The sequence below is a fragment of the Pyrus communis genome, chromosome 15 (assembly GCF_041283825.1).
Source record: "Pyrus communis isolate YQ-2024b chromosome 15, ASM4128382v1, whole genome shotgun sequence".
Taxonomy (NCBI): Eukaryota; Viridiplantae; Streptophyta; class Magnoliopsida; order Rosales; family Rosaceae; genus Pyrus; species Pyrus communis.
In genome coordinates, this window is record NC_142579.1 from 27,706,101 (window position 1) to 27,727,577 (window position 21,477).

Sequence of the window (21,477 nt, forward strand, 5' to 3'; positions counted from 1 at the left end):
ATGTAGTTTAAATTTGACTTCAAATCTCAATTTGGCAATTAAATTATTAGAATCATCATGCTTCACGTTGTTAAGTGGGAACACTTTTATTTGGCAGAAATTTTGTGAACCCTATTATTAGAAAATGTATGTGTATTCCGAAAGTTTGATTCATATTGTCCAATTTTATGAGCTAACCAACTGAACTTGAATACAAAACAAATATACTTGAGGCAAACTGATTTGAATTTTCCATAGGTGGTGGTTATGATACCCAAGGTTAACAAATGAACTTTTCTGCGGTTTATGACAATGCAATTTTTGTCGTTTTATCGATTGTCACATGTTAAAATCCGTAAGTTAAAATATCAAATTTAAACGTGTAGAATATGTAAATGAATGAGCAAAAAATAGAGGAATTCTTGTTCACATTAGAAATTTGAAACACTAAACCAAGAAAAATTATTTGTATTGCATTTTAGATCACTAAATTTGATCTTACTATTCTCTAAAAAAAAATATTGCTCTTACCATATTTGTACATCTTTGTGATAAAGAAAAAATTCTCATGTGTTGGTAGCCTTACCTTGAGAGATGGTATAAATGTGATATCTATAACATTACTCAAAAGTTAACTAGTATATGCCCATATATAAAGCGTTTGAATTTTTTTTAAATTGAAAGAGGGAGAGAGGTTTAATTTATTTAAATATTTTAAAATTAGAAATGTTAAAATCACATGTATGTGATGCTTGTAAAATTTTATTTTGTGAAATTACGTTACTGCTTTTAACTTTTGTTGTGATAAAAACTAAGTAGTCATTATACCCACTGTTAGTTAACAAAGAAACGTTATTAATATGTAGTTTAAATATGATTAGCGATCTAATCTAATTAATCAAGTGATATGTAATGAGGGTTAGAAAAGCCTTAGGCATATTACAAATCGAAGTGTTGGACAGAGGAACATAGGGGCACAGGCGTACAGCTACTATTCAATTTCCAGTTTCTCTGACAAAAAACGCACAATCTTCTTATCCAAATCCAAACCCTTCTCGCAGGTCCGTTGCTCTTCCAGTTTAACCACTTGGGTTTCTCCAATTCCATCACTTTCCCGAGAAAGTTCAAATTTTGAAGCTAAAGAAAGCATTTTCCTGGAAAACCCAGTGTTGTAGAATACTGATGTAACCAGTTCCTTATTTTCTCTTTCAATTTCGTCCGATGACGATCGTGAACATCTGCCGGGACTCGTCGTGTCGACCATTTGAGCGATGCTCCCGTTTCCTTCCCTGCCTCTCCGATCCCGGTGATTTTTTTTTCCCCTTCAATTTTGTATTTATTTTAAAAAAAATTGGAACAGAAAACAAAGTCTGACTGTTTTTGTTCAGCTACATAGTTTTTTAATCGCAATTGAGTCCAGGATTTTACTTTTTATTGTTTTTAGAGAGCTTGACTTTTTGTTGATGCAAAAACATTGTGATTTTTATGTTTTGGGTACTTTGAATTTCAGCGCGGAGGTCTGCTTTGGGATTGAAAGTTGCATTGGTGATGCTACATCTGATATACGCCGGCGTGATTTTTCTTTTTGATGGAGGTTTGATAGAGAAAACTAAGAAAGAACCATGGTATGCTAATGTTTTTATGGTTTTATTTAATCTATGTTTTAGTTGCATCACATTTTTATGGCGATAAGCATATTCATATGCAAATTTAGCTAATTTCGACGATGGGTTACTGTAGAACTTTTAAATAAATAGGTCCCGCTGTGTCTTAGTTGCATAATATCAATTTTCAATTTAAGATCACAAAATGAGTTGAACCTTAACGTATGTGAGGACCGGTGTCGATTGGTTCCATTAGCGCAAGTGTAACTGATGAGGCGTTGCCTTTTGTTTAGCAATGCGTGCATTGTATTGGGGCTGAAACTTAGACAAGTTATTTATCACATTCTGTCTGAACTAGTGGTGGAACATATGGAACTTAAGATCAATGATCTTAGATTTGGGTATGAACGTCTAAGTCATCGTATGAAAGTGTTCTATTAGTGTTTTCTGTCGTACCACTAACCCTTCTCCTTGTTTTTCTTTTCTGCCCTTTTCCAGGAATACTGCTGTATATTTGACTCTCTTTGTTGTGACACTGATTCAATACTTTGTTACCTCTGGTTCTTCTCCGGGGTAAATGCCACTGCACTTATGCTACCTTAAGATTATACTTGTTTGAATATGAATAGCGAACGTTACGCTTGTGTTTCAGTTTCATCTCATTGTGATATCTCAAAAATTTGATACTTGTATTCCAATTTCAGCTAATTGACTTCTTGATTATTTGTGTTTATATTTTAGCTTTGTCCTCGATGCAATGAGGACTGTCAATGAATCCAATACAATATTCAGAAAAGCATCAGTAATCTCAAAGTAAGCGTTGCTTTCATTTATGTATTTCTGTTTTTCATATTGATAAAAATTATGGTCAGAGATCTTACAACATTAAGTGAACTAATTCCTTGATGTCATCTTGCTGTAATGTTAAGCAAAGACAGCCTGCTCCAAGCAAAACTGGCAGCGTGGTCGTGACAGTGGAAGGGAGTCAGTTGGGAAGAAGTCTTCTTGGAAATAATGCAACATCTTGGACCAAACTTGTGATGGACTTGTATCCACCTGGAACATCTGTTAGGTATGCAATTATTCATAAGTTGTCAGAGCAGTTTCACTTTTATTGTACATTGCAAAGTGATGATTTGGTGTTTGCACGTTATTCTGTGTATTTCATCTTAATTGTGTTTGTTTGAACATAAAATAAGTAGGGTAAACAGAGTTTAAAGTTCTTTCGATGCAACCATTTCCTTTCAAATACAATATTGAATGAAATAGTTAAGTATAAGAGTGAGATAAGTTCTCATATTTCACAAATATATTTGCTGACTGCTTCCTTTTGGTTATTGCAGAAGTTTGACATGCACGTACTGTAATGTTGAGCAGGTAGTACCATCTCGGTTTTACATATTCATCTTGTCTGATACTTTTGGTTGTTTACATTATTTCTCTTGCCAACATCTTTTGAGCATGGAACAAAACTTTATAAAGGATGGAATATTCACAAAGATATACAGAGAAAATGTCTATCTTAGGAAAGAGAAGACCAATAATTAAAGATTCTCGTATTGTACCTGTTTGTGTATGTTCAGTGTTATTATAAGAGTGATTGAGTAATTAGTTATAGTTAAACTGCTCGGCATGGACAAGGGTCTTAAAAAAGTTGATCTGATTTAGAATTACGACCTTGGACAAATGAATTTCCTCCAGAAGAGTCACTAGAGCATTTGAAAAAGTATGGCTGCTGTTGGACAAGATTCTAGCTGCAATCCTCTAGATGTTCACACCCCCTATTTTTCAGGTTATGCATCAAGATTGTTATTTGTTAGTGTACAAAATTGCCCATGTGTTAATTTACTGGAAAAAGAATCTATTATCTATCTTGTTGCCATTACTCAAAATTTTTATTTACCTATAATGTAAATTTGGATTATATATTTTGCCTTTGACTTATGTGCAGCCTCCGAGATCAAAGCACTGCCATGATTGTGACAAATGTGTTCTTCAGTTCGATCATCATTGTGTTTGGCTTGGAACATGCATTGGTGTGGGTAACCATTGTAAATTTTGGTGAGTGTGATTTTGTACTAGCTTAAATTTTGTTATTGTGTTTTGCGTTCTTATATTTTATCTGTTGCCAATAGACAGAAGATATTCCATGTTCAGTTTGTGGTATGAATGAGTACCAGTTGTTGAATTTAGAATTGCACTTATTTTGTTATTTCAGTATCATCTCTATTTTTCTCCAACGTATATATACATTTCATACTTAAAAGCCCTGATCACCACCTTGACATATTTCTATTCTATTTTATGGTTGAACTATTCTTTTTGTCAATGGTACAAAACATTCCTAAGATTGTAATCTTATTTACTTTTGAGTCTTGTCTGATCATTTCTAAAATTGTCGTTTAACAGGATAGGCAATCAGTGCACTGAATACTGCACGTAAAACTTTTATTTACATTTCCACACTTAAAATTCCTGATCAAGAACTTTTATGTCTTTTGGTCTAATGTTGTAGGTGGTACATTTGCGAAGAGACAGCACTGTGCCTTTGGACTGTCATCCTGTACATCACATACCTGAAGGCTAATATATCAGTCGCTTGGTATGGTATCTTTTCTGAGGTCCTTATTTCGTGGGAATGATTTAGGTTATACCCTTGTCATTGTGGTAGTACTGTCTAAGTGTTTGGTGCTCTATGAATCCATGGAGAAATAGATTAAGTGAAAACTAAAAACAGAATCGAAAAGTCATTTCTTATGGTCCTTGTGGTTTTCGTTATGAAGTTTTATTTGCCCATTAAGGGTTTTCTTTTCTGTTTAATTGGTGTCCATTATAATTTGGATTCTGAATGTTTAATTGTCAGGTGGAAGGATGCAATTGTGATATTGCTGTTGGTTACTTTGTCAATTTCCATGACCTTTCTGCTGCTCCTCCTGATATTTCATAGGTAAAGTTTTATATTTGGCATCAGCTTTGGGTTTCTTAGATGCAAGACGTTTCCTCCTATGCTATGACACCATGTTTTTATTTTCAATTTGCCATTTTGGTAGAGTTACCTAATTTTAATGCTTTCACAGAACTTCTGCCATTTGTTTGTGTTATGATGCTGGCAATAGTCGTGTTATAGTATAATATATTTAAAGAATTGGATGTCTGTTTTTTCTCTCTCTCTTTCTGCTCCCCCATCCCGGCTTCGTTCTCTATAACTGAGCACTATCACTACGTAAGTCATTTACCTCAAAAGCATAACTGAAATGTATCAGTAGAACATTAATTTTCTTTTTCTTTTCCTGCAGTTACCTAGTTCTGACCAATCAGACTACCTATGAGCTTGTAAGACGAAGGCGCATCCCATATTTAAGGTTAGTTCATTTCTTTTCTTTTCTGCTATATAGTATTATTTGCTGTAAATAACTAAAATCGTCATTGTATGTTAAAAATATCTAGTGTCATTATATATACTTTAATACTGATTCAGTAAAAAAAAATATATGTGACATAAATATGGTTAGATGTGTTTATTATGGCTATTTGTGGTGTGATGAAAGAAAAAGAGTATAATAGTATATGTACACGGAGTTTACAGAACCCTAACTAGCGTTGTGTTCCAAATTGTTCTATAATGGTAAGGGGTTTGCAACGACCACCAAGGAATTTAGGCTAAATTAGTTAGAAATGTGCTAGAAAAGATTAGAGGGAGAGATTTGAGATGACTAGATACAATGCATTGAGAGGGATTCGCAAATGATTACTTGAAAGATTGATTTGTAAATCCTTTGTTTATGTCTTTGTTGTAAATATATAACGATCATGTAGTGCATTTCAAATCCCTCTATCTGATGTTTGTTGTTCATTTCTAATTCATTTAGTCTAAATCCCTTGCTAATGCAAATCCGTTGTCAAACATAGGAGAATTGTTATTTGCATATACTAGGCTATGAATATTGTGTTGAGATGTGAATTAAAATAGTTAACCGTTATGCTCTTAGATTCTCAGTTCTTTTTACTTTGTTTTGATCGACAGAGGAGTACCCGAGAGGGTATATCCCTTCAGTAAAGGAGCATGCAGAAATTTATACGAGTTTTGCTGTGTTCGAAGCAGTAAATACAGAATGGAATCATTACCAACAACGCAGCAACTTGAAGAAAAGTCTAGACCTTACACCTGTTGTGACGTTGTAACCTGTCGTTGTTGCTGACATTGTGAGCTTTGTATCATTAATTTGTCATATTTTTTCCCTCAAAATTTACAGGGGGAACCATCCGGGGGCATATCTGCGCATATATTTTGTTTAGGTAGCTCCCAAATATGGCGACCGGAGATGGATAAGTCGGAACTGGTTCAAGGTCTATAGTTTGTACTTTATTTTAGGCTCGATCTTTAGGCATGTTATAAAAAAAGGTTTTTGATCAAATTGTTTTTGCAGGATATAAAATTCCGAATTATTTGTGCCAGTTTTATATACATAGCTGAACTCTTCCCATAAATTACCAAATTCACTCTCCTAGAACTGCTCTGCAAGAATTTCATATCGTTGAAATGTGGTTCAAAAGTTTATCTAATGTGAATTGAGTTATACACTTGGTGCATTATATTTACTGATCCTATCTCTCGCGATATGTGTTAGTGGAATATATGGATAGAAGCGATTAAATTTTACGCGTATGAAAAAAATATTTAGATACATGATTTATTCTGCAGAAGGAGTCGAGTATTTTCCTTTGGTAATTACGGCATGATGCTTGGGAGGGATCCTTTTCGGGGATCTGGGGAATCTTGTAATCGTGTCCGTTTATTGTACATTATGCGGTTAGTTTTCGTTAAGTACTATTTATATTTAAATTTTAAAAGATTTTTTACTGCATGATGTACGATGAATGAACACGATTACAAGATCTCTAGATCCTCAGGAAAAAGATCCGGTGAGGATCCTTTTGTCAGATCCTTAAGATAGTTTGCAATTTTATGCGTCTGCGTCCACACTGGTTGAACCACCCGTCAAGGTTCATCACAAGTCACAAGAGCATTGACTTGACTTTGAGCCACCTTCTGAGACTAATAAGCTCAGTTAAATAAACGTTGGTTCAAGACTTCTAACCTCTTAAAATTTGATGGTTTTAATTAAATATGTTATACTGATTTGCAGTTAAGGAAGAACAACTTTTTCGGTGTATAAAAGAGCTAAGTAGTGTTCTTGAATAATAATAAAACAGGCATGGTCCACAGTAGGCCACTTTAGCGTTACAATTAAGCTCTCCCACCTGAGAAGAGATCTTCATCAGATATCTTCCACTAAAATCACTTGATCAACTTTTGAAATTTCATCCAACTTCTCCTCCCACCTAACCAATTAACTTAGTTTGATTTGATTTTATAATTAGAGTGGCAGTCCATAGTTGATGGAATTTTTGGATGAGGATTTTTTCTGGATTCTCTTTGTGAAGATTCTATGGATCAATTCATCTCAGCCATTTATCATACATTGTATGGCTAGTTTTCGTTAAGTACTATTTGTATTCAATTTAATAAAAAAAATCAAAATAAAATTTGGCCGTAGACTGATAAACATATAGGATGAACTGATCCCTATAATTCTCACAAAGAGGATCCAGACAGGATCTGTTCTGGAATTTTCCACTGGCCTTTGAATTTTCTGAATTAAAAAATGAATTAGCATGAGAGAGAGAGAGAGAGAGAGAGAGAGAGAGAGAGAGAGAGAGAGAGAGTGTGTGTGTGTTAAGTGAGATTAATCCAATCTTCAGAATTTTACTTGACTAAGTAATATTACACACACCTCAAGATTCTACAATGTCAATTACAATTTCCATGAAAAAAAAAATGATTATATAATAGAATTATCTTTCCCATGAAATTCAGCAGCAAACTACAACTGTGAATAATTTTTTTTTCTTTCACGAAGAACAGTAAAACAAATTAATAAGTGTAAATCCACCGTTTTGTTTTCCTCTTCACAAATCCTCCCTTCAAATCCTCCCCTGAAATCCTCCCTTTGTTAGTGAGGCTTGAAGAATTTGACTTGAATCCCAGTTTGAATCACAACATAGAGTCCAGCTGCCATCAAAACCAAACTCAAAGCCATCCCCAAAATCCCAAGAGACCAATTTAGCCACCACATAGGACTGTACTTCTTAGGCTTGTTAATCTTGATCCACATGAAACAAGGGTACGCTAAAGTCACAGGCAGTGCTATCCCTCCAACCAAACCAGCCACACTTCCCAAAAATGGAATTGCCACCGCGACGAAGAAGACTCCGAACCCAAACATTGCCCTAGCAATGCACCTCAGCCACCATGGAAGTGGAGCTTTCTTTCTGCTTGTGTATTGGGACTCCATGTGGTCAAACATTGGCATGCCATAGATTTGGAATGAGCACAGTGCATTTATCACCACAAACAAGCTTATGAGCGCTAGGACGGATTGTGACACATCTCTTGAATGGAACTGGAACACAGCTGGAAGCATTCCTCCATTTGCTGGTATCTGTCGAAAAAAAAGTGAAATAAAATATTAAAATCTTTGAGTTAAGTGTATAGTTCATGTTTAAACATTTGTTAATTATGATCAATACAGAAATTCTTTATGCTGAACGTCTGGAAAAAAAAATATACGTCTGCATGTCTGTTCTTTGATAAAGAACAAACGTCTTGTGCAGGAAAGAACTGAGGATGAGGATTGGGTGCTTACCAAGTGACCATAAGCCCAGTAGCCTCCAATTGCAAGGGGAAACAAGCATGCAGCAATGATTGCATAGGACACCTTCACTCCTCTCCACATTGGCACATGTGAGGGATGTTTCTCACTAGAAGGCATGGTGGCCTGCAACACAAAAACATTGAATTCAGAAAGCTAAGTAAGTCTATGGTTGAATAATTCCATGTTAGAGTTAACTACCTAGGTGATGGGGATGATCATGATAAGTGAACGGTTGAGCACCCCCGCACTTTTATTTAAAATTTTCTTTTTAATTTGACGTACATATGATGATGTTAGAGATATCATCTACTTAAATTATATTTTGTAGATTACATATTGTGCCGGTTAATTTTTTGATTCATTCTTTAAATCATTAAACGAAAAATTCAATCATCAACTGTCTCATCGTGTTATCTGCAAAAATATGATCTAAAAAACATACTCTCTCAGCATTTTTTATGTTTTAAAGCCAAAATGAATCTTTAAAGATAAGCTTTTATAAAATATAAATAAATAAATAAACAAATAAGCATGAATTTGCACAATTTTAATTTATGTAAAGCTAAAGATTAATGATCGGTCATGGTTGGTTTTAATTAAATATTCAACTGGGAAAACTAAGCTATTCCAATTGCTAGATTAGTTGTACTGTATCTGCATGTGTCTTAGCATTTTCAAAAAAAAAATAAAAATAAAAAAAAAAAAAAAATTGACGGTTGGATTCTTATTCATTTGAAGATGCTCAAGTTGGTCAAAATTGTCACTTTGTATGTGTAAAAGCAATATGAGAAGTCTCAATTCTGTTAGAATTATTGTTAGGAAATTGTTGGCTTCAAAGAAAAAGTGCGCATTTAATAATTCACCTAGTTAGGCATCAATTTCTGACTTCAAAAACCCTAAAAAAATATATATTGACCAATTTTGCAGGTTCTCACTGGCCAAATGCATTGGGAGTCGAAAGAACCAACTCAAATTAATCTGTTAATCTGTAAAGTTGTTTAAATTAAAATTTAATAATTAATTAAGATGAAAATTATCAATTACCTGAATCTCAAGGATGAGATTGTGACCTCTGAAGGCGAAAGCAATGATCCCAAGGGCATTGAGCACACTAAACACCCTCTCCACATTAGTCGCAGATTCAATGGGATCATATGAAACTCCAGGAAGCCTGCCTTCTGATACAGAAATCACCCAAATCGCTGTACAGTACCCAACTGCAGTGAGAGCTCCGATAAGTGAAACTCCAGCTATGGAGTTCAAGTTTGGCAGCAGAGATAGCAGCACAGCAGCACATGTGAACACCAAGTACCATTCAACTGTTGTCAATGGCTTAGAGCTGCATGCGGCCCCACATAAAGTTTGGAAGAAGAGCTTGGAAGTGGCTCCACCAATCACTATCAAGGCCACGCAGGTGCCTCCAGATAGATACATGATCGGAAACATCCCTAGCCAATTTGCTATTCTGTCACCTGCAACATTTTGTATACATAATCAGTCACTCCAATGGTGCAGAAAGTCGAATTAGAAAAGGTTGATGGACTTGGGGGTAAAATTATGAAGTTCGATTGGAATCGTACCATAGGTGAGACTAAAGAGCTGCATGTATCTGCTGTAACGTACTCCAGTTTCTACATTCTCGTGGAGATGAACCAGTATCCATAGGGTGTAACTTTGCCATATGAATGCGAGAGTCAAACATATTATACCCCAAGCCCTGCAATCAATCAGAAAAGAGGAGAAAAACCCATAAAACTATCAGAAGCCATAACTCGTAAATTTTGTAGCTCTGAAAGATTAAAATAGTCTGACATTTTACGTTGCCATACTTTCAATCTGAGTCATGGGGAAATTACGGTCCAGATTGACAGTCTGGCAACATCAAAAGTTTGCAAAACGAGTACTAGTTCCGGGTTTAATCTGGAGGGTCTTACCAGCCAAGAATTGTGAAAGCAACAGGAAGCACCAAAGCTTGAATACCAATCCCAGAACAAAGAGTGTGGAAGGCAGCATAGTACTTGTTCCCATTTCTAGACTCAGTGATGGGAAGCCAAGCATCCTCAGGATCAAGCCTAGTCATCTTCAAAGCCTTCCTGACAGGGCTACCAATGGGAGTGATGAACCTTGGAGTCAAAGACATCCTTGGAGTCCTTATTCCAGCTGGGGTTCTAGAGCCCTTGGGGGTCTTACTGGCAGGCACAACAGCTCCTCCCGCTGCTGGTTGATCTGAGGCTCCATCGAGAAGCGGTGACCTAGACAAAGACGGTGAGTTGTACTGCAAAGGTGGGCAAGACACCGCAGGCTGTGGAGCTACCGGAGGCTTTGGAGCCCCAGCAGCCGGCCTCGGTGTTATAGGAGCTGAGCTAATCTCGTTTGCTTCTACACTCATTTTTGATATTTTGTTTGTGTTCTCCTATATTGTTCTTGCTCCTTGCACTCTATTTATCTCCCTCTGTGGCTTGGAGAGAAAACACAGAGCAGAATACATATAGGGGAGGGGAATAAATCAAATAGTAAAAGATGGAAGTGGCAAGGTACAAGGAAAGAGCTGGTGGGTCTTGTTTGTGAAACTGCTTTCGAGTCGATAGTCTTTGGTTCGTTTTAGACAACTTTGTATGACCATGACCGAGAGAGAAAGATTGCATTAGTTGGAAAGTAATTAAAGCAATTGTTTGACGGGCAATATTGACTGCTTATTTTTCTTGCTTTATGCATTTAAATTGTTTTGGCATAAATGATATATAACGTACGATTTGGAGCTCCATTGTTAAGGTTACTTGAGCATGGAGTATGAATTGGTCAACGTTTTAACCCTAAGGAAATAGTGGGAAAGAGGCCAAAACGGCTATTATTATTTTAATTTGTGGAGAACTTAGGGTTTTTTTTTATTAGGAGTTTATATTAGCATGTGGATATTTGAAAATATAAGACTTTGAAAAACAGAAAGGAAATGCAAGTTGCTTTCAAAGATAAACACACTGGTCAATATTAGCGTTCTTTTGGAATTGGAATTGGACTTTCTTAGACCCCAAAGCATGAAGGTGACGAAAAACAAAGTCTCCTGCCGGTGACTTTCTTGGCTGAATGAGCCATCAGCGATGAAGGGAAAGAGATCATTAGATTTTTTTAGTAGAGCGTCTCAAATGAAAATGGCCTCTAATGTTATTTTAACATGCTATGATGATGCAAGCCAACATCCATTGGGCATTCTTTACTCCAAAACGCAATGTGCATGATTGTTTTTATTTTCTTATTGACATACATGAACCTTATGCAGATTAAATTGTCATGATTGATAAGACATGTTTGGTTAATAGAAATGGGAGAAGGTGTGAATTAGAGAACTTAGAAATAGGGGAGGTACGGAAATAGAATCGGATCACTAGCTATAGCCCCTCTAGTTGATCTGATTCTTTATGTTTAGGTAGATGATTACGGAAAATTAAAGAATAACTCACACTTTTCTGAATCCATATATGTTAGTAAACATAAGGGAAGATTAAGTAGTGAAATAGTCTTTCGTAATTAATGCAAGGAACTTTATGAATAAAAATGTTTCCAATCTCTATTCCTGTAAGTAAACATGAGACCGATCTTACTAGAAAAAATAATAAACTAGTGAAGGCAAAATTATCACAAAAAATGGGTAAATTGCATAAAACTCCTCAACTATTGGACTAGTCACAATTTCATACCCCATCTTTAAAAAATGTTAATGTCATACCTCATCTTACGAATTTGTTACAATTTCATATTTTCCGTTAGTTTGTCTATCAAATTGACCGTTAAATGCTGACGTAGCTTGAGACGGAACCTACTTTATATTAAAATATTAATTAAATCTTAAAAACTAAATAAAATAAAATCATTTAATAATTTTTTAAATGGGGGACCCACCCCTACAAACCCATCCCCCACCCCCAACCTTCCTTCACCACCAAAATGAGAGCCCCCATCACCCACCCCCCTCTCCCAAAAATCCCCTTTCCCAAAAAATCCCCTTTTTTCTTCTTCTTCTTCTAAGCAACCTAACCCAAAAATCCCCCGTCCCCCATCACGCGCCTACTCCCTCATCTCCAAATATGGGGGATGGAGACTGTGTAATACCCTAGAAATTTAAATATATGAATTATACATTCATAATTATGAATATGTGGAGAAAATCGAAAATAAATCGATTTATGGTTATGGAAATAGAATTGGGAAATTTTAAAGTTTTATTTTTGGGAATTTTTTTTTATAATTTACGTCAGTTTTTCTTTGTGGATAAGTGAAATGATGGAAATGCCCTAGTTGGCTGAATGTAATTTACGAGGATGTATTTTATCCTTATATATTTTATCGGATTTCTTGGCATATTTGGATAGAGAACAACCCTACGAGCATGTAGGCAAAAACCGAGATAGGGGCAAAATAATCCTTTTGCCCTGAAATCTAGAATGCTCTAGATTTTGCTGGAGTTTTGTGTAGATAAGCCACGTAGTGGCTGTAGTTTTAAGGGGGTCGTCAGAAAAGAGAAAGAGAAGACAAAAGAAAGGAAAAGAAAAAAAAATGAAAAAAAAAAGGGAGTTGCCGAATGGAGAGAGAGGAAATGAGAGAAAGGAGGGAAGAGAGAAAAGGGAGAGGGAAGCCCAGTGGGCCGGGTCATAGGCAGGCCCGCGAACCCGACGACAACCTAACGGAAATTGTTGATCTCTGACTCCAATTTCGACCGTTTTTTGGGGCATTTCAACGGAAAAAGACTTAGAAGCATATCCCAAATCCTTTCTCTTCCTTTTTCACAAAGATTTTAGGGGAAATAGCCACGATTTCTTCTAGAACAAACCGGCGGGTTTAATGGGTGCACGACGAAAATTAGTCATTTTTTAAAGGTATTCCGTCGATTACAACTACCAGTAGGCTCCTCTCAACCTCAGGAACAAATCCCAAGCATTGGTTGGGGTGTCGGGAATGTTTTGGAGGCGAATCAAGAACACTCAAATTCTAGGGTTCCGGCGGTTCGTAGCCAAATTCAGGTGTTTTCCAGCTGAATTGCACTTCGGCCCAGGTATAAAAGTTGTTCACCTTGATTTGCTCTACATTTCTGTAAAATTTGAGAATTTTTAGAAATAGTTGAATTTTTTGTCTAGTCAAGGCGGCTAACTCCCACCCGCGGCGGCAGGTGCAGCGGCGCACGGCCAGGGAGCCAACATTGTGTTTTTATGCGAATTTCGTTATTCTAATTATGCTTTTGAGATCTAACTGTTGTGGGTTGAATAATAATACCATTGTGGTATATGTTGAATTTAAATGTATATATTCAGATTTGGTTTGATTTTTGGAAATGTGAACTACGAATGACTTGATCCCTGTTTAGGTACATAGGCAGTCTAACAAGACGTTAGATGCAGCCATAAAATAAGTGAGATTAAATAATCAAAAATTACATTTTAGTTGAGGATTATTCTTAGATTAGAAAATTGATCTAAGAGAAGTAAGGTTATAGAACTTGCGGATTTAAGGAACTTAAATTTAGAGTTGTGAAAATTGTCGGCTAAATAAACAAGAGTTTAGTTTGGGCCTATCACTAATATTATGATTTCCCGAAATAAATATTTCGGGGCCATGGCGTGACAAAATGGTATCAGAGCAAATGATCATACTCTACGAGATGCAGTATTCGTGAGTCTTGTCGGTGTGAATTATGACATGCATTGTGGTTGCATTAATTCATATTTTTAGGAATAAAGTGGCATTCATGTTTTATCTGTGAAATACAGATATAAATTGTATTATGATTGTGGTGCAATTTCCTTGATAAATATGAAAGTTTCGTTACTGGGAATTGTGATTTGCGTTAATAATGCATTATTTCTAAGTTATTTGGGTAATGAGAAAGTTATGTGAAATACACACACACACACACACACACACATATATATATATATATATATATATGTTGAGAATCACCATGAAGTGAAATGAATTGGATTGACATTATGGTATGTATTATGAGATATTATTGAATTGTGGGTGTGAATTATGAATTGTATTGATATTGCTTTATTTCATAAGTTCTATGAGTATGACGGAAATTATGTGAAATGCATATATTGCGAATTATGATGCTTTGAATTGAATTGAATGGGAGTAGAAAATTTTAAAATATAGTATTCATATTATAGCTTTGAAGATGAGCATTTGATTAAAGTTTTGGATTAATCTTGAATTGAATCGATATTAGGCTATGCATTATGAAAATGTTGAATGTTAAGGTGATTGTGAGGTGGTGATAAGTAGATGGAGAATTGGCATTATACCTGGCACTTGAGAAGTTGAATTGGGCAAAAAGGCCCGTGGATATGTGAATTGGGCGAGAAAGGCCCGTGGATATGTGAGATTGGGCGAAAAAGGCCCGTGAATGTGAAATTGGGCGAGAAAGGCCTGTGGATGTGAAATTGGGTGGAAAAGGCCCATAGATGTTAAAAAAAAAAAAAAGTGTGATGTGTATTGGCCAGGTATAATACAATCTTTTCCAGCCTATTAGTTGCTGATGAAGATAAAAGAAAATGGTGGTGAAATCAGTGTTTTGACAATGATAAATATAGCTAGAAATTTTAAAAATCTTATGGCCACGATAATTTGGTTGGACATTTTAATATTTATGGAAGATATGGTGATTTTTCGAATGGGAAGGAAATTAAAAACTGTGGTTATGGTTGGTCATTATATTTGGAATGGTGAAAAGACTATGAAATTTTCTCCATTTATTTAGGGTGGACATGAATAAAATTATGAAATGATATTTAAGTTCGTTTAATATAAACGAATTTCCAGTTGTGTGAGATGAGAAATTTTTATGATTGATGAAAAATTGATGGGGAAAAATTTTAATTACAAATTTGATTATTTTGGTTGCCTTGGTCTTGAGTTGGCATTGTTGGATTCGATATTGCGAACAAAAACTGATGACGAGCATATATTCTCGTAACTATGTGATTATTTAAAGTTTAATTTCACTGACCGTTAAAGTTGTGATATATATATTTCTCTCCCTTGGATGATGGAATGTGAGTAGTGCTCTGGAAGTGTGAGTCACTAATTTATTAAATCCGTGGCTACATTTGAGGTAAGTTAAAAGTGAAACAATCGAAAGGAAGATTTAAAAGGTTTTAATTTTATTGTGGGCAATTTAGTTAATTGCAAAAAATGAAGGGAACCATAAAATGAGAATTTATATTAGTGGTGTTGCGAATTTAGTTTTAATTTTCTTTCCATTAACCAGTAAGTGTGATTGGAAATTTTCCATGAATTTGGTTGAAATTTTATGTTCGTTTTGCCAATCATAAAATTTTGGTTGGAAATTTATAATATTTATGTTGCCAATGAGTATGGTTAGAATTTTTATATTTATTCTGCCAATAAATGTGTTTGGGAATAGGAGAATGTGAGTGATAATCACAATTATAATTCGTTGATTTGCTTATTTTTGGAACTTGAAAGTGTGGAATGAAATTTCGAGTTCGTTAATATTAACGTTTTCCCAGTTGGGTTTTACGTTTGGGGAAGAGAAAGTTATAAATTCAAATTTGATTGGTTTGGTTTGCCATTAACGAATTATGGCATGAAATTCTGATATTTTGTTAGTCACGTTAGTCATGACTTGAAATTTGGTTTTTGATTTTGTCAATATGAGAGAAAATAATTGGACTACTACTAGTTTCAAAAGATTTATTGGTGCTCCATTTTCTGCACAAATTGTTGCCTCTTGACATATCAGAGTGGATTATGTGATGTCATGATCAATTTGGGTGCATGGAATCCCACAAGCCTTATGCTCTTTTACTCCTTTTTATTTTCTTCTCAACATGAAGGATATTTGACTTTTTAATCAAATATACATTACAGAAATGAAGATTTAAACTTGAATGTGGAAAGAAGAATATTGGCTCCAATCAATGTGATTGTGCCTGCATGTGCATTGTTTGGATTTTGCTATGAGTAATTAAGTAAATTGAGGAAATGAAGGAAATCAGGGAATGAGATTTTGATTTCATTCCATGGTAACGGAAATTGCGGATCTTTATTTTAATATAGTGGTGAGTAATGATGGTTGAAATTCCAATGATTTTGGTTGGAATTTTTGCTAGTTGATTTTAGTGGTTTGGCTTGAAATTGTGATATTTATTTGGCCATTGACGTTTACAGCTGGAATTTCCGATATTTTTTCTTTCAATGTATGTGGTTAGAAGTTCTGGTATTTTTACTTATCAAAGAATGCGGTTGGAAAACTGAGAAAATGTGTGGGAACACGATGAATTCTTCATCGAGTATTTATTTCTAACTTGAATAAAATCATAGACAGAAGTTATAATATTATTCACCATAAAAGAAATGGTGGAAATAGTGCTTGTGCATTCTCGTAAATTGACAGTTGAAATCTCGGGGACGAGATTTATTTTAACGAGGGGTGAATGTAATACCCTGGAAATTTAAATATATGAATTATATATTCATAATTATGAATATGTGGAGAAAATCGAAAATAAATCGATTTATGGTTATGGAAAAAGAAATGGGAAATTTTAAAGTTTTATTTCTAGGAATTTTTTTATAATTTACATAGGTTTTTCTTTGTCGATGAGTGAAATGACGGAAATGCCCTAGTTGGCTGAACGTAATTTACGAGGATGTATTTTATCCTCATATATTTTATTAGATTTCTTGGCATATTTGGATAGAGAACGACCCTACGAGCGCGTAGGTTAAAACTGTTCGTGAAATAGAGTTATAATGAACAAAATAAAAACGAACGAAGATAGGGGCAAAATAGTCCCTTTGCCCTGAAATCTGGAATGCTCCAGATTTTGCTGGAGTTTTGTGTAGATAAGCCACGTAGTAGTTGTGGTTTTTTTTTGGGGGGGGGGTCGTTGGAAAAGAGAAAGAGAAGAGAAAAGAAAGGAAAAAAAAAAAAGGGAGATGCCGAATGGAAAGAGAGGAAATGAGAGAAATGAGGGAAGAGAGAAAGGGGAGAGGGAAGCCCAGTGGGTTGGGTTACAGGCAAACTCGCGAACCCGACGGCAACCTGATGGAAATTGTTGATCTTTGCCTCCAATTCCGGTCGTTTTCCTTGGCATTTCAACGGGAAAAGACTTAGAAGCATATCCCAAATCCTTTCTCTTCCTTTTTCACAAAGATTTTAGGGGAAATAGCCACGATTTCCTCTAGAACAAACCGGCGGGTTTAATGGGTGCACGACGAAAATTAGTCATTTTTGAAAGGTATTCCGTTGATTATAACTACCAGTAGGCTCCCCTCAACCTCAGGAACAAATCCCAATCATCAGTTGGGGTGTCGGGAATGTTTTGGAGGCGAATCAAGAACACTCAAATTCTAGGGTGCCGGTGGTTCGTAGCCAAATTCAATTGTTTTCCGGCCGAATTGGACTTTGGTCCAGGTATAAAAGTTGTTCACCTTGATTTGCTCTACATTTCTGTAAAATTTGAGAATTTTTAGAAATAATTGAATTTTCTAGCGAGTCAGGGCGGCCGACTGCCAACCACGGCGGCGGGTGCAACAGCGCACGGCCAGGGAGCCAACATTGTGTGTTTATGCGAATTTCGTTATTCTAATTATGTTTTTGAGATCTAACTGCTGTGGGTTGAATAATAATACCATTGTGGTATATGTTGAATTTAAATGTATATATTCAGATTTGGATTGAATTTTGGAAACGTGAACTACGAATGGCTTGATCCTTGTTTAGGGTACGTAGGCAGTCTAACGAGACGTTAGATGCAGCCATAAAATAAGTGAAATTAAATAATCAAAAATTACATTTTAGTTGAGGATTATTCTTAGATTAGAAAATTGATCTAAGAGAAGTAAGGTTATAGAACTTGCGGATTTAAGGAACTTAAATTTAGAGTCGTGAAAATTGTCGGCTAAATAAACAAGAGTTTAGTTTGGGCCTATCACTAATATTATGGTTTCCCGAAATAAATATTTCGGGGCCGGGGCGTGACAGACTGATAGCCTGAGACAGAGCGGACTTGAGAAACGAGAGCTCTTCCTTGATCATGCAGGTGTCGACGACGAAAATAAAGACCAGAAGTGAGGTGGGTTTTTCGATGGACAGTTCGTACTCGATGGTGGTATAATGGGGGAAGAGCTCGGCGAGGAGGCTCTCATCGAAGATGGAGGCATAGTGGGGAGGGAAGTGGTTGTGGGTGAAGCAGAAAGGGCAGATCTAGATCTTGGCAGTGTAATCAACAGTGAAGAAGGGGTTGAGGACCGAGCGGCAAGTACGGCAACGAATGAGGGCGTAGTGGAAGACGGGCATGGAGGGGAATGGCTTGATCGGAGTGTGGATGGTAGAGGCTGAGACTACGCTTAGGAAAATATGGGGTGGGTGATGGGGGATGGGGGATGGGGGAAGAGGGTGGGCTTCGTCGGAGCCCTGGTTCTCACAGCCCATAAAAGAAGAAGAAAAGAGTTGGAGGAGGAAGTAATTGTACTAGGATTTGAGGGGCATTTAGTGGTGTTTTTGGGGAGTTGCAGAAGTGGGAAGACTTGACTGGAATTTGGCAGAGGTGGTTGGGTGGAGAAGATGATCGAGTAGGTGATAAGGGTAAGGGAGAGTGATGGTGGGGTTTTGATTTTGGGGGGTGAAGGAAGGTTGGGGGTGGGGGACACGGATGGATGGGGAAGAAGGGGGGATGGGTTTGTAGGGGTGGGTCCCCCATTTAAAAAAATTATTAAATGATTTTATATTTTAGTTTTTAATATTTAATTAATTTTTTACTAGAAAGTGGGCTCCGTCTCAAGCCACGTCAGCATTTAACAGTCAATTTGACAGACAAACAAAGATATGAAATTGTAACAAATTCGTAAGATGAGGTACGACATTGACATTTTTTAAAGATAGGGTATGAAAATGTGACTGAACCAATAGTTGAGGTAGTTTTATGTAATTTGTCCTAAAAAAAATCAATTTCCAGGTTTGAGATTTGAGATTTAGTAGATTGTGCAAAATTTTCATTTTTTAGAAGAACGTAGTGTTTATATCATAGTAAAAATGACTATTTTTCTTGCTATTAATACGTCAAAATCATGTGACGAAAGAGTTAAAAAGAAGATATGCTAAACTATACGATAGAATTTCTTTTTTACATGTTATTATGTGGTGATTTCATTAGAAATCCAATAGCATCATATCCAAAAATAATTGTTTAATAACAAGACAAATCACTCCTTGTCTCTTAGTAGGCATAAAAATGGATCACATTCTCTAGTCAGATTGTATCTAGTCATTCTATTCTCTGGCTCAATTAGTTAATACTTGAGATTATATAGTTTTCAGTTTTCACTCCTTCATAACTTTACTTCATGTGACATCACAATTAAAGAGGATTTCCCATGAACGCAATCGTAAGTCGGAAGAGAAACATCAAGCCGTGGAGTTAACTCAAGTACTAGTGAGAGATGGTGGAAAAATGAGGTAGAAATTAACATATTGATTTATTCTCATAAATCGTCTTTGTTCTCATAAAATCGTCATCACACAAAGATACTTTTGTGTTTTGACATTGACGCAACGGCAATAATATCCAACAAGGTCAGTTGACTTTGATAAGATAATTCGATTTGCGCTTCCTTGCTCTCAAAGTTTGGTTTGGTTTGGATGGATATACAAGGGGTCGGAATAGCTTTACTTTCATCCTATAATCCTAGACAAGGATGTGTTGTTTTCGACCTACGTGACTTGTTGACCAATCAAAACCGTTTAGGACCAGACAACGTATTGACAATCTCAAAGAGCAACCCAAGAAGTGGGTGGAAACATAAGGAAAAACACTTGTCTTAGTGTTAGATGAGATTAAAGATGCACTTTTTGAGCATTACAAATCACTACTTTGATCAATTTGACAAATTAGATTTGATTTCTGATCATTTTAGTCGATTTCTTTTATTAATATGTATTCTACGTCCATGACATATTAGCTATATCATCCACTTATGACACATGAATTAATAACAACACGTGATAGTGTGACAATTACACTAATAAATTTCTCATATCACACCTCATGGAGGGCAAGTACAGAAAATTTGACGAAGTGATCATTTTTAAAATTCCAATTGATTACCAACATATCATCATTATTTGATCGTTATCTCGTGAATATTTCATGTTAAGGTTATTTTGTCAAAAAATTAGAGTTAAAGATGGCGGACAGAAACGATCCGACAGGGCCAACTAATGGAAATGGGCTATTTGAATAACTCTTTTCAGCCCAACATAAATGGGCTATAGGCCTAGTTAATATGCAGAGGTTTAACATAGATGAACACAAATCTACCCTTTAAAACGAAGCAAAAACCGAAAACCCTAATTCTCACAGCGCTCGTCTCTTTGCCGCCGCGCCGTTTACCTGTTCTCCTGATCTTCTCTGCAACTACACCACTCGGCAGCCATGGGTGAGCTCAATGCATCTCTCTCCGCCCATTTTCCCACGCTTTAATATCTTTTTCGCTTTTTTGTTTCCATTTTTTTATTATTAAAATATGTATTTTTCTTAATTTTTTCAGGAAAGGTGCACGGTTCTTTGGCTCGTGCCGGTAAGGTGAGAGGCCAAACACCCAAAGTTGCCAAGCAGGACAAGAAGAAGAAGCCCCGCGGCCGCGCTCACAAGCGCTTGCAATACAACCGCCGATTCGTGACCGCCGGTAACACCACCGTTTCCTGATTTTCCCATCCAATATTTTGCCGTTATTACCTATGTTATGGATCATATTCTCTGGGATTAAACCATTTTAGTGATTTTTGTTTAGATTGTTTTTTGAAATGGGTAATTAAGAATTAATGTTTTATGAAAAACCCATGTTCTGCATTTTTTGATTAAATCATTGTGCGTGTTGCGTGATTGTTGCAGTGGTTGGCTTCGGAAAGAAGAGGGGACCAAACTCCTCAGAGAAGTAGGGCAAAGTTCAAGCTTTGAAAGGATGACAAGTGCTTCGTAGATTGAGAAAAATTAAAGGCCTTATTTTTGTTTAAGTGTTGGATTATGTTGGTATTTTTTTTTTATCTAATTTGAATTAGCAGCAATGCGATTTTCTTTCTGGTTTCTTCGTTCACATTTTTGTGTTGGTTTGGCTGTTTGATGATCCTCTTGTCTGATGCTTGATTTGATTTCCCG

At 36.0% G+C, this 21,477-nt stretch overlaps 3 protein-coding genes across 3 annotated transcripts; 2 read left to right on the plus strand and 1 right to left on the minus strand.

Moving 5' to 3' along the window:
• The first annotated feature begins 866 nt into the window (after positions 1-866).
• LOC137744699 (protein S-acyltransferase 10) lies at positions 867-6,038 on the plus strand. The gene is made up of 11 exons (XM_068484471.2): positions 867-1,285; positions 1,490-1,604; positions 2,082-2,156; positions 2,325-2,396; positions 2,518-2,655; positions 2,927-2,960; positions 3,535-3,644; positions 4,099-4,185; positions 4,447-4,530; positions 4,880-4,945; positions 5,608-6,038. The coding sequence occupies exons 1-11, from the start codon at positions 1,201-1,203 to the stop codon at positions 5,780-5,782; spliced, it is 1,041 nt and encodes a 346-aa protein (XP_068340572.2). The 5' UTR covers positions 867-1,200; the 3' UTR covers positions 5,783-6,038.
• Positions 6,039-7,330: 1,292 nt separating this feature from the next.
• LOC137710763 (lysine histidine transporter-like 8) lies at positions 7,331-10,818 on the minus strand. The gene is made up of 5 exons (XM_068449889.2): positions 10,234-10,818; positions 9,880-10,016; positions 9,344-9,771; positions 8,291-8,422; positions 7,331-8,086 (listed from the first exon to the last, which is right to left on the minus strand). Exons 1-5 carry the CDS (start codon positions 10,686-10,688, stop codon positions 7,598-7,600), a joined length of 1,641 nt encoding a protein of 546 aa, XP_068305990.1. The 5' UTR covers positions 10,689-10,818; the 3' UTR covers positions 7,331-7,597.
• Positions 10,819-20,618: 9,800 nt separating this feature from the next.
• On the plus strand, positions 20,619-21,415 carry LOC137714357 (small ribosomal subunit protein eS30z/eS30y/eS30x). Its single transcript, XM_068453595.2, has 3 exons — positions 20,619-20,758; positions 20,870-21,007; positions 21,214-21,415. The coding sequence occupies exons 1-3, from the start codon at positions 20,755-20,757 to the stop codon at positions 21,258-21,260; spliced, it is 189 nt and encodes a 62-aa protein (XP_068309696.1). The 5' UTR covers positions 20,619-20,754; the 3' UTR covers positions 21,261-21,415.
• Positions 21,416-21,477: the final 62 nt, after the last annotated feature.

What these genes read in the sequence shown, in the direction of transcription:
- LOC137714357 (XM_068453595.2), top strand. An exon ending in CCGCCGATTCGTGACCGCCG is followed by an intron (nt 21,008 to 21,213) that starts GTAACACCACCG and finishes TGATTGTTGCAG; the next exon opens with TGGTTGGCTTCGGAAAGAAG.
- LOC137744699 (XM_068484471.2), top strand. Translation starts at nt 1,201, where the DNA reads ATGACGATCGTGAACATCTGCCGGGACTCGTCGTGTCGACCATTTGAG. An exon ending in AAAACTAAGAAAGAACCATG is followed by an intron (nt 1,605 to 2,081) that starts GTATGCTAATGT and finishes GCCCTTTTCCAG; the next exon opens with GAATACTGCTGTATATTTGA. An exon ending in CCACCTGGAACATCTGTTAG is followed by an intron (nt 2,656 to 2,926) that starts GTATGCAATTAT and finishes TGGTTATTGCAG; the next exon opens with AAGTTTGACATGCACGTACT.
- LOC137710763 (XM_068449889.2), bottom strand. Translation starts at nt 10,688, where the DNA reads ATGAGTGTAGAAGCAAACGAGATTAGCTCAGCTCCTATAACACCGAGG. An exon ending in GCTTTCACAATTCTTGGCTG is followed by an intron (nt 10,017 to 10,233) that starts GTAAGACCCTCC and finishes GATTGATTGCAG; the next exon opens with GGCTTGGGGTATAATATGTT. An exon ending in ACTGGGCTTATGGTCACTTG is followed by an intron (nt 8,087 to 8,290) that starts GTAAGCACCCAA and finishes TTTTTTCGACAG; the next exon opens with ATACCAGCAAATGGAGGAAT.